The sequence below is a fragment of the Lycorma delicatula genome, chromosome 6 (assembly GCF_047948215.1).
Source record: "Lycorma delicatula isolate Av1 chromosome 6, ASM4794821v1, whole genome shotgun sequence".
Taxonomy (NCBI): Eukaryota; Metazoa; Arthropoda; class Insecta; order Hemiptera; family Fulgoridae; genus Lycorma; species Lycorma delicatula.
The window spans coordinates 135,078,825-135,090,195 of NC_134460.1; the positions used below are offsets into that span (position 1 = coordinate 135,078,825).

Sequence of the window (11,371 nt, forward strand, 5' to 3'; positions counted from 1 at the left end):
TGAAGTTCGTTAGAGATATGAAAGTCTCGAATTCTTCGCTCTACGTGAGGTTATACAAGGGCCTTAGCCAATTTCTTCATAAAAATTAACCTCTTTATTATTTCGTTATCATGATAACTGTAGTACAATATGTAAGCATTTACATCACTGATGTCCAAAATTCTGAAAAAATAGCCAGAGTTCTTCGGCTGGAACAATAGATGGCAAATTTCTCGTCTATACTGTCTACACCACCTTTAGTACGATTATACAAAGTATTTACTTCAGGTTTTCCTGGCATTTTGCAGCTTTCTGGTAGTTTGTAAAAAGAAAAATTACACTTTTTCATTTTTTTTGGAACGTAATACAATTGTAAAATTATCTGACTTATACAAATATCAGTCCCCTATCATACAGTCCATTATCGATTTCTTTTAATGAATTTCAATTGTCAGTCTTGATGTTCCTGTTGCTGTACATTATATTCTTTACTAGGCGGATGACTGACTGGATCGGTTTGGAATACTGTCTGTCAGCTTAATCAGGTGTATTACCGTCGCTATCTTTACCGACATAGATGTAACCGTTACTAAAATAATTGGTCTGTGAATAAACTAGAGCTTGAATTTTTATTCCTTATTTGCACGGGTTTTTGGGCATATAAACTCTAAATCTACACCGACCTCTAAAGCCCACAAGCATTTCATCTACTGTAGCATAAGCACTAATAGAGTATAAATTCCGACAATTGTTTAAAAATCTTTTAAATATTTCAGAAATTGCGGCCGCTGGATCTTCTTGGATGCGTTGACGATCAGTTTGATCATCAAAGCGAAGATGCGATAATAAATTTTCAAATCTGTTTCTACTCATAACGCAACGAAAAATATTGCGCCCTGTTCCAGCAGGGTGCAATAAAATTGCCGAACTATTGCCAAATTGTCGCCAAAAATTGCCGACTAAAGAAGTAAACCAACAAAGGCCTTCATTTCAATAAGGTCTACATCGCGCATGTCTGTAACGTTTGGATTTTTTTTTTTCAATTTTCAAACTATTTGAAGTTTCACATTAGTAAAGTGTATGATTCTGCGTAATAGATCATCGTCAATAATTAGACCCCCAGTTTCAATTGGTTCTGATTTTGAACCTAAGGCACGCGCACGTTGTTTTAGTCCTGGAAGCTGGGACATGATACTGTGCCGTTGAGTTCTGGTATTTCTCGTGTGGAAATATTCAGCTGACTATTTAAGCCCATTTTTGCCATAATAAAACGACCGTTATTGTCCCGGGGATCAGAAGTTATTTCACCATTCGAACTATCTTCTCTTTGTTCAGATGAAGAGTTGTGATCACTTTCAATAACATAACCTTTATCATCAATAACCGGATCATCTACACCTCTAAGGTCTTCATAAAACATATCGTCAGTCAGACTATTAATAACTGCAGGATTATCAGTTGAAGCTTTACTAATACTAGAATCACTATTCATCGTTACAATTAAAATGGTTCCAAAATACAAAACGAAAAATGTAATTACCTTTTACGAAATAATAAATTTTTTTACCACTAAGAAAACATATAACAACTTATAACGAAAAAAACGACTCGTAACTTAAAAATAACGTAAAAAATGAAGTAATTAAAAACTAGACTGTACAAAAAGACGTACACTCACTAGGAGGTGCGGTACGCACCTCCTGGTACGCAGAACCGACAGAGTGTAGAAGCGTACAACACGACGACCGGTACAAGGGAACGCAGGACGATAATACTAAACTAACAAGCACTGAAGGTCACAACCAACAATGGCAACTGAAAGAAAAGAACATGTCAGAAAGGTACTCGAGTGGTGGGGACATTGAAATAATTTATGGGTGAAGGACATTATTTCAAAATATTCGAGCGGTATGACATACTTCACCACGCGAGTTAAGTGTTTTAGTTAGTACTGTTAGGTATTTCTGGAAATTATGTTGAGTGAATGTGAAAATTTTTTGTTTCTCTAAATAAAAGTGTATTTTTTTAATTTCACGGGTAAATATTGTAAAATAGATTATGTTAACTGTTAATAATATTTTCTCTACAATTTTTAAGAATACATTTTAATTTAGGGCTTGTTGCACACAAAACTAATAAATTGCGTTTTATCAATAAAATAAACTAGAAGTAGAATTTCAAACATACTTATAGATGAAATGAATATTTTGTTTTTAATTAACATATGTTATTTTTTCTATTATTTGATAGTTGTGATAAATTACTATAGTTAGAGATTTTTGGAAAAGCTGTTAATTAAATTCTTCTTTTCCAGAGGAAACTGAACTTTTATCGTGATACTGTTAACTGGCATAGAACATGGAATGAAGAAACAAAATTACAGATAGAATATATAAAAGTATGGGCAATATAATAATAAGTTTTAGTTAAGAATTTCAGTACTTTTCAAGAAGATGTCCGCCGAAGAAAGGCGATCTGTAGTTAGTTAGTTGTTAGATGGCGCCACTGAAGGAAGAAAATAAAATTATAATCTATTTTTAAATTAGAGTAAAATTATATAAATAACTATATATATATATATATATATATATATATATATATATATATATATAAAACTATTCATGATGAAAAATGGTTATCTATATTACATTAACAAGATGTAATATAAAGACACAAACTAATTATTATGAAAGGTAAATCTTAACAACAAATATTTTGATTTATTTTTTTTTTAAACAGAACTCTGATCTTTTTTAATATTATATTATTCAATTAGATTGCATTTTAAAGAAAAATTTACTAGGATGGATATTAAAACTTAAAGAATTTGTGATATAAATTAAAAGAAAAAAGCAATTTTACAGCTTATTTTTAGTCATCATAAATTAATTTAGCTATCTTAAAAAAGATCTGAGTTCTGTAAAAAAAAAAACTAACAATTTTTATAAGATTTACCTTTTGTCATAATTGGTTTGTCTTTAAATTACATTTTCTGGGTAAAATATAGATGACCATTTTTCAACATGAATAAACAAAGGCTTCAGAGGGAGTTTTATTATAATAAGGTATTCATCAATAAAAGAATCTAATTTACATAATTAAAAAATCATAAAACCCATAAATTATAAGTAAAAAATTAAAACACTATTTTAAAAATTTATAAAAGTTTTCTTTTAAGAAAACTATTGTGCTTTAAAATAAATTTTGAATTGGTAGTCCATTTTTTTTATTTTATTGACCTATGATACATAAATTAAGATCTTTTTAACTACTTCCCATTAATCTGTTTACATAAACAGGCAACAAATTACCATCTTTTTTGTTCAAACACATATGAATAGCCATGAAATCATCATCATCTGTGCATTTCATTTTACATATTTGTTGTAGTAGAAATCTTTTTCAACAAATTGTTTGTTAAGGGGATGGGGTGATATTGTGAAAAACCCAATTTTGATTTTCTTCAGGGGCATTTTAGAGAAAACACTATTAAAACAAATCTGTCACCTACAGTGCATTTATAAATGATCCAAAAACATTTTTTTCCAAATATTAACCCCTCCCAGCCAAAAAGATTTTTGGTTGTTTTTAAATAAAGAAAAAAATTACTTATATATTTTAGTTTAGTTTAAATAGTTGTTTCATAAAATTATTGTAGAGGTAATAATGTAGTAGATTTATTTTGACTTTAAAAATATTTGGGTGTATTCTCTGACTTTTCAATGTTCATACTTACATCCATTCATATGTCTACCTATTACATATAACTATTCTATGAAATAGATTGTAAGCTCCTTTTCAAGTGTAATGTGTAAGGCTTAGGTCATAAGCATATGCTACGTTGTAAACGTCTTAGCACACAGAAACCTAGACTGTACAAAAAGACGTACACTCACTAGGAGGTGCGGTACGCAGAACCGATAAACATTAGAGTATAGAAGCGTACAACACAACGACCGGTACAAGGGCCACAGGACGACAATACTACACTAACAAGCACTGAAGGTCACAACTAACAATGGCGACTGAAAGAAAAGAACATGTCAGAAAGGTACTCGGGTGGTGGGGACATTCACATTTCTCAAAACCGTTTTACATCTTTCTTAATTTTCACTCTTCCTTCAGTTCTTTTAGGTCTTCTTGGACTTGTGTGAACCAATTGATTTTAGTTTTTTTATTTGGAAGAAATCAAAGATTTGTTTAGTCAATGTTTTTCATTCTAAATAAATGGGAGTAAAATGCAGTTAGTCATTTCCTTATCGTGTCTGACAAAATGTTTTTATTATGTTTTGTTTAAAATTTTTCTAATTAAATCTGAGCAGTTCAAGATGCTTTAATGGGTAAACTGTTCGAAAAATTATTATCACCTGGATACCATAAACAAATGAAAACTTCAAGTTAAACCAAAACCATGAATTAATTCTATAGAAAGATCAAATAAGTAAAAAGCATTAAGTTTTACAAGTAGCAGCAAACAAAGGCAAAAATAAATAACACTCAGAGGTTGTAATCAGAAAAATAATAATAATAGCAGGATGGGTATAAGGAGTTAAGAATAATGGAAGACTATGGAAAGGAGCAGGGACAGTATGCCAAAAGGCAGAGGGACTGCTTCAGGAGGTTGAGATTGTTTATTTCTTACTCATAACCATGTGAATTTCCACACTCAAGGGAACATGAATAACATTTGTTTACAAATTAATATATAATAGTCTTAGTTTAGTAAAATCTAATTTTAATCAAAAATATTTTGTTAAATACAGTATTACTAAATAAAAATATATGAGTTTTGTAGCATGATACACATAAAAATAAAAAATAAAAAAAACAAAAATTAAAATTGAAAAATTAAATTTTAAGAAATACATAGAACCAGAACGTAAAATTATTTAAGTTTCACACTGAAATCAAATAAAATAAAATACAATAAATTCATAATCTAAAAAAAAAAATTAGAAATAAATAATTTCATTATGGAGAAACAACAAAGTACATTATAAGATAACTATGAGACAACAAGAAATATTTATATGATACGACAACTGAATACTATTATGAATTTATATTGCCGAAGCATTCACGTAAACATTCACAGTTTATGAGGTTAGCCAAGTGTTTATGAGGTAGTTAGCCAAACTAACTAGCAACACTTTTATTGTATACTTACAATTAGTGTGGTGGACTCTCTCATCTTCTAAATAATTATCAAATTTTATTTCATTTTCAATATAAAAATCTAATAGAATTTTTCCATTCAATTAGTTATTTATGCCTTAAAACAAACAACTGTAAAGGAAAAGAACAAACAAAAAAAATATGGAAAATATTGGATTAAAACTTACTTTTGGAGTTTTGTTTTAATTTATTATAAGTGCTCATTGTATTCCCTATTCTGCAAGGATCGTTTCAACCATTTCTTCAACAATTCCCTCACTCATTCTGAACATCACTTCTTTGTTTCAAATGACAATAGAAACACTTTTAGTTGTTAAAACTATTAAGGTTGTTGTAATAGTAATTTTAAAAAGATAAAAATCAATCCATATTGACATATGTAATTTACTTTTATTTTACAATTAATTGTGTATTTTGTGGCCATGCTTGATTCAAATTTATCACATTTTTCCTTGAATCCAGCCAGACAAATGATGCAGATTTTTGTTTTATCCATAAAGTAACACCTCCCTTTTCCTGACATGATCTACATACTGTGCTCTGAACTAATCAGATTAAAACATTTTGTACAAAACAATTGTAAAGATGAGAAACTTGAGTCTTGATAAAAATAAGAGAAGGAACATTGAAAAATGATAATGCATACAGGTCAAATAGAGAACCTTTTTCTGCAGACGTTGATTAATTAGGATAATGTATCTAGTCATAACAGTAACAGTAAAATTTATGTTATACTATTTCATTTTTACTTAGTTTTTTGTTGAATTGCATGTTTTTTATCTTCATTTTTGCTCTGCCCTTCAGAGCTGGATCTGCATGTAAGCATAAACACAGCTCCGGGGAGTGTCATTACTTCAAACCACCTCGGCAGGAACTCTGGGCCTGGCTATGCCATATGATTTAATGAAATATATGAAAGACAAAAATTTCCAGTTGAGGACTGCTAAGGAAGGGGTTACCAGAAAATTAAAAAACAACATTCTATGAGTCAGAGCATGGAATGCTAGAAGCCCAAAAAAAACAGTTGGTAGGTTAGAAAATTTAAAGAGTGAAATGTAGATGAAGTAGGAATTAGCAAGGATAGCCAGGAAGAGGAAAACGATTTTTAGTCAGGTGATTTTTTTTACAATAATTAACTCAGTGTCAAATAAAGGGCAGGCAGGAGTAGGTTTTGGAATGAACAAGAAGATAGGGAAGAGAGTAGAGTACTTCAGAAAGCATAGCAATAGAATCATTGTAATTAGGATAAAATCAAAGCCTAAGCCGACAATGATTGCTGTGTATATGCCTACAAGTGCCCATTATGATGATGAGATAGAGGGTGTGTACGAAGAAATTGAGAAGCAATTAAACACATAAAAGGCAATGAAAATTTAATAATAGTTAGAGATTGGAATGCAAGATTCAGAAACGTCAAGGAAGGAAATATTGCAGACTGAGCAAAAGAAAAGAAAGAGGGGACTGACTTATTGAATTTTGCACAAAGTATAATTTAGTAATTGCCAACACCCAGTTTAAAAATCATAATAGAGGAATATACACATGAAAAAGCCAGACAATACTGCAAGGTATCAGATAGATTATATCATGGTTAAGCAAAGATTTAGAAATCAACTCATCGACTTCAAAGCATATCCAGAAGTAGATATCGATAGTGATCATAATTTACTGATAATGAAATATATAGATTGGGGTTTAAAAACCTGAAGAAAAGGTGCCACATTAATTGGTGGAATTTAGAGAAGCTTGAGGAAGAGGAGGTAAAGAAAATTTTTGAGGAGATATTGCAAGAGATCTGAGTAAAAAGATAAGGTAGAAAATATAGAAGAAGAATGGAAGAATGTTAAAAAGGAGATTTTTAAATCAGCAGAAGCGAACTTAGGTGGAACAAAGAGAACTGGTAGAAAAACTTGGAAATCAGAGGATATATTGCAGCAGATGTATGAGCATAGAAAGTATAAGGAGCTAGTGATGAAGGAGATAAAAGGGCCTGTAGACAATTAAGAAATACTATAAAGTGCAAATTAGCGAAAGAAGAGTGGATTAAAGAAAAGTGTTCAGAAGTGGAAAGAGAAATGGTCATTGATAAAATAGACGGAGAATACTGGAACATTAAGGAGAATCTTCTGCTACATAAGTTAAAATCTAGTGTGTTAAATAAAGATGGTACATTGATTTCTATTATGAAAGAGAAGGCTGATAGGTGGGTGGAATATATTGAATTGTTATATGAAGGAAATGAATTAGAAAATGGTGTTATATAGAAAGAAGAGGAAGTTGAAGAGGATTAAAAGGAAGATACAATCCTGAGATCTGAATGGGAGAAAGTCTTCTGGAATATCTGCAGAATTACTGTGCAGTGCAGGTGAGGAAGCAATAGGTAGATTATACAAACTGGTATATAACATTTACGAAAAAGGGGAAGTTCTGTCAGATTTCAAAAAGAGTGTTATTGTTATGACACCAAAGAATGCAGGAGCAGATAAATGAGAAGAATACAGAACAATTAGCTTAACTGCTCTTGCGTTAAAAATTTTAATTAGAATTTTGTACAGAACTGAGAGGAGAGTAGAAGACATGTTACGAGAAGACCAATTTGGTTTCAGGACAAGGGAAGCAATTTTAGCACTCAGATTAACAGTAGAAGGAAGATTAAAAAAAATACCAACATACATGACATTTGTAGAATTAGAAAAGGCATTTGGTAATGTACACTGGGATAAAATGTTCAGCATTTTAAAAATGTAGGGCTTTTTAAATGTAGGGACATTTACAGGAACCAAATTGCAACAGTAATAATCGAAGAGCATAAAAAAGACGAAGTAATAAAAAAGGGAGTCGGACCCGTTTTGACTCCCTTTTAGGAAACATCCGGGGATGTTCCTTATCCCCGTTACGTTTTAATCTTTACATAGAACTAGCAGTTAATGTTGCTAAAGAACAGTTTAGATCTAGAGTAACAGTACAAGGTGAAAAGATGAAGATGCTACAATTTGTTGATGATATAGTAATTTTAGCCGAAAAGATTTAGAAGAAACAATAAATGACATGGATAAAGTCCTATGCAAGAATTACCGCATGAAAATAAACAAGAACAAAATGAAAGCAATGAAATTTAGTAGAAATAGACCACTAAATATAAAAGTAGGATGACAAAAGATTATGGAGGTAGGAGAATTTTGTTATTTGGGAAGTAGAGTTATTAAAATGGACAAAGCAGGAGCGATATAAAATGTCATATAGGTCAGGTGAAACGAGCTTTCAGTCAGAAATATAATTTTGCTTACTTAAGAAATTAATTTAAACATCAGAAAAGCGTTTTTGAAATTATATTTTTGGAGTGTAGCTTTATATGAAAGTGAAACTTTGAAAATCGGCGTACCTGAGAAGAAAAGATTTGAAGCTTTTGAAATGTGGTGCTGTAGGAAAATGTTTAAAATCAGAAGGGTGGATAAAGTGTGACAAATGAAGAGATGTTGCGGCAAGTTGATGAAGAAAGAAGCATTTGGAAATATATAGCTAAAAGAAGAGACAGACTTATAGGCCACATCTTAAGGCAGCCTGTAATAATCACTTTGATGTTGGAGGGACAGGTAGATGGGAAAAATTGTGCAGGTAGGCAATGTTTGGAAAATGTAAAACAAATTGTTAGGGATGTAGGATGTATGGGATATACTGTTTTGCCTCCTGGTGTCACAACTGTATTTAGTGATAATTTCTCTAAACAACTTTGCATATGGTTCCCTCCTTGCTCATATGATTGTGATTGAATTATATTTTTTGCTGGTAGTTGAGAACAGGGATATTTTGTTTTCCCTTTCAGCAAATCAGCTTCTGACTTGAACGTTGTTTTTACATGCATGATGGACCTTTCAGGTAACTATTACTTTTATTTTCTTTAAAATAGATTTAATAACATTCTTGTTTAGTTAAAATAGTAGCTAAAGCATTGTATTTTTAAATGATATGTATAAAATCCTTTACTTTTAAATTTGAGGGTAAAAACTTAATATTTAAAGTAATACAATTGAGAGCTCTAGGAGTGTATTATGATGTATGCCACAATTGCTGAATCATTCAGTGAAATATCATTCTACTAAAAAAATACTCATTTAATTACTGATAGTTGTTTAGAGAGTAATATTAGATGAAGAAAATAAATGTAATATTTTCTTATGCAACTTTGCAATAGAAAAGATTTACAATCTAGGTACAAGTCAAATTTGAAGTGTGTTAGTTTGAAATTTAGTTATTTTGTGACAATAGTTTTTTTATTATTTAGATTTATTTGAAATTTATAATGCCTGTTATTTCTGTATTATTTTGTAACTTTTTTGATGCAAATAAATATTTGCCATAGTACTTAACAATTTCTTTCTTCATACTTTCTTTCATTTTCCAGAAGGGCAGCAAAATCTTTACACTGATGAAGGTGCAATTCTAGATAACCCTAATTAAGATTTGGAAGGCGGTGATATGTACCAGATCCAGTCTTTCTCCAGGAACTAGCAGCAGCTGAGTTGGATTCAGAAGACAAAGAGGAACAAGTATCAACAAACAGACCAACTCCCTTGATCAGATCTTCTTGGTCAAAAGGCGTCTTTAACAAGCATGTTCCAGATACTCCAGCACATCTTTCACAGATTAGATACCAGTACCAAGATACCGACCACTTATTGTTAATAGTTGGATGTAGTATCACTTTGAATGTAAAAAAAAATTCACTTCCTAAAAAAGGGATTCTAGATCTCTTGGTTTTCCGTTTGGCAATATCTGAATACTTAATTCATGGGCTGAGGCAAAGGCAATTTCAAGAAACATTAGACAGTGATGATGTAAATAAAATTCCCAGAACTGGAAGTAGCAGTAACGTTTACATACCTTCGCCAATGCCATTTGCAGACTAACATTGGGTTTGATCATTGGCCAGTGAATGATTATCTAAAGGCTCCGTATACCTGTTGGCTAGAACAATGTACAAGCCAGAGCCACATCCATTGTGAAAAATGTGTTGTATATTTATGCTTAACAAAGCATACAAACTGCTTCAAAACGTTTCATGTCAAAGTTTAACATAATAGTAAGTTACCTTACACATGAAAAATTAATTTTTTAGTAGTAAGGTATCTCATGTTATTTTTAATTTTTAAAAAAATTTATTTAGTCTACCTTTTTACTGAGAGATTACATTATAGTGAAAAATATGTGAATTCTCATTCAACAGAAATACTTTTTTTGAAACTATTCATTCTATTAATGTAATATTATTATTTTTAATTGTAATTTGATACTATGTACTTTACTATTATTTTGTTTTTCACTTTTTTATCGTGTAATATGATCAATTAAACTAATATTACATTGTGAAATAGGTTATGCAATTATAATAATTTAAAAATTTTGTTGAGAAATAAAGTTCCCCTAGAAATAAAGACACAAGGGAGTCCCCGTCCAATCAACGAGACCGGAACACCTAAGCGACCCACCCTACAAGACGCGGCTGTCCCAGCCTCAGGCCCTCGACAAGCAAAGGCGATGGGACTCATATTTTGTTGCTGGCCCTGCAGCCCCGACCCGCGAAGTGAATGTCCGCGAGTGTTGCATAGCGAGCTTTTAGCCTCCGGTTGTCAGTCCTTCGGAGGTGCCCCTCAGCTCCACAATAAAAACAACGCCCCCTTTTGTCGGGGCCGACAAATACCCATCCTACACGAAGTCGGCCAACCTTTAGCAGTAACTCGGCCAGCAGTGGTGGGACCGCCACCGTCGGCACTTTAGTTTCCCTTACGACGGCCGCAGGGAGAGGACATCAATTGAGACAAAATCCTCAGCAGTCTTCCTCATGTCACGTAACAATTCCTCCTCCGAGGTAAGGGCGTTGACGTCCTTTTTCAGTAAATGGACCCGCTGTACGCTCCTGCCAGCTGTGACACTGGTACCTTCCTCCTTGGCCAGTGTTTGTTGTCTCAACTTGATAGCAACGTCATCAGAATCCTGAACTCTTATGTGGAGGTCCTCTCTCTAACCCCTACGTGCCGACAGAATGTTGGCCTCTCCCGGCAACACGTCATCCCTTACTGTCCGGAGAAGATCCGTGTAAAACCGTCCCGCCGCCTTCACCACGACCGTCGCAGTTGGGGGACCCACTGGCTTCCTCACCGGGACCCGACTCCCTGTAATAGCCGACGAAATCAAGTCAATGTGTACCTGGAGCGTAGTA

At 32.4% G+C, this 11,371-nt stretch overlaps 1 protein-coding gene across 1 annotated transcript in view; it reads left to right on the plus strand.

Moving 5' to 3' along the window:
- Window positions 1–3,199, plus strand: part of LOC142326257 (beta-1,3-glucan-binding protein-like) — a 32,550-nt gene extending 29,351 nt beyond the window's left edge. The window contains exon 9 of the mRNA XM_075368576.1: window positions 2,294–3,199. Coding sequence (XP_075224691.1) covers window positions 2,294–2,392 — 99 coding nt within the window. The 3' untranslated portion in view covers window positions 2,393–3,199. The remainder of the gene's footprint in view (window positions 1–2,293) is intronic.
- The last annotated feature ends 8,172 nt before the right edge of the window (window positions 3,200–11,371 follow it).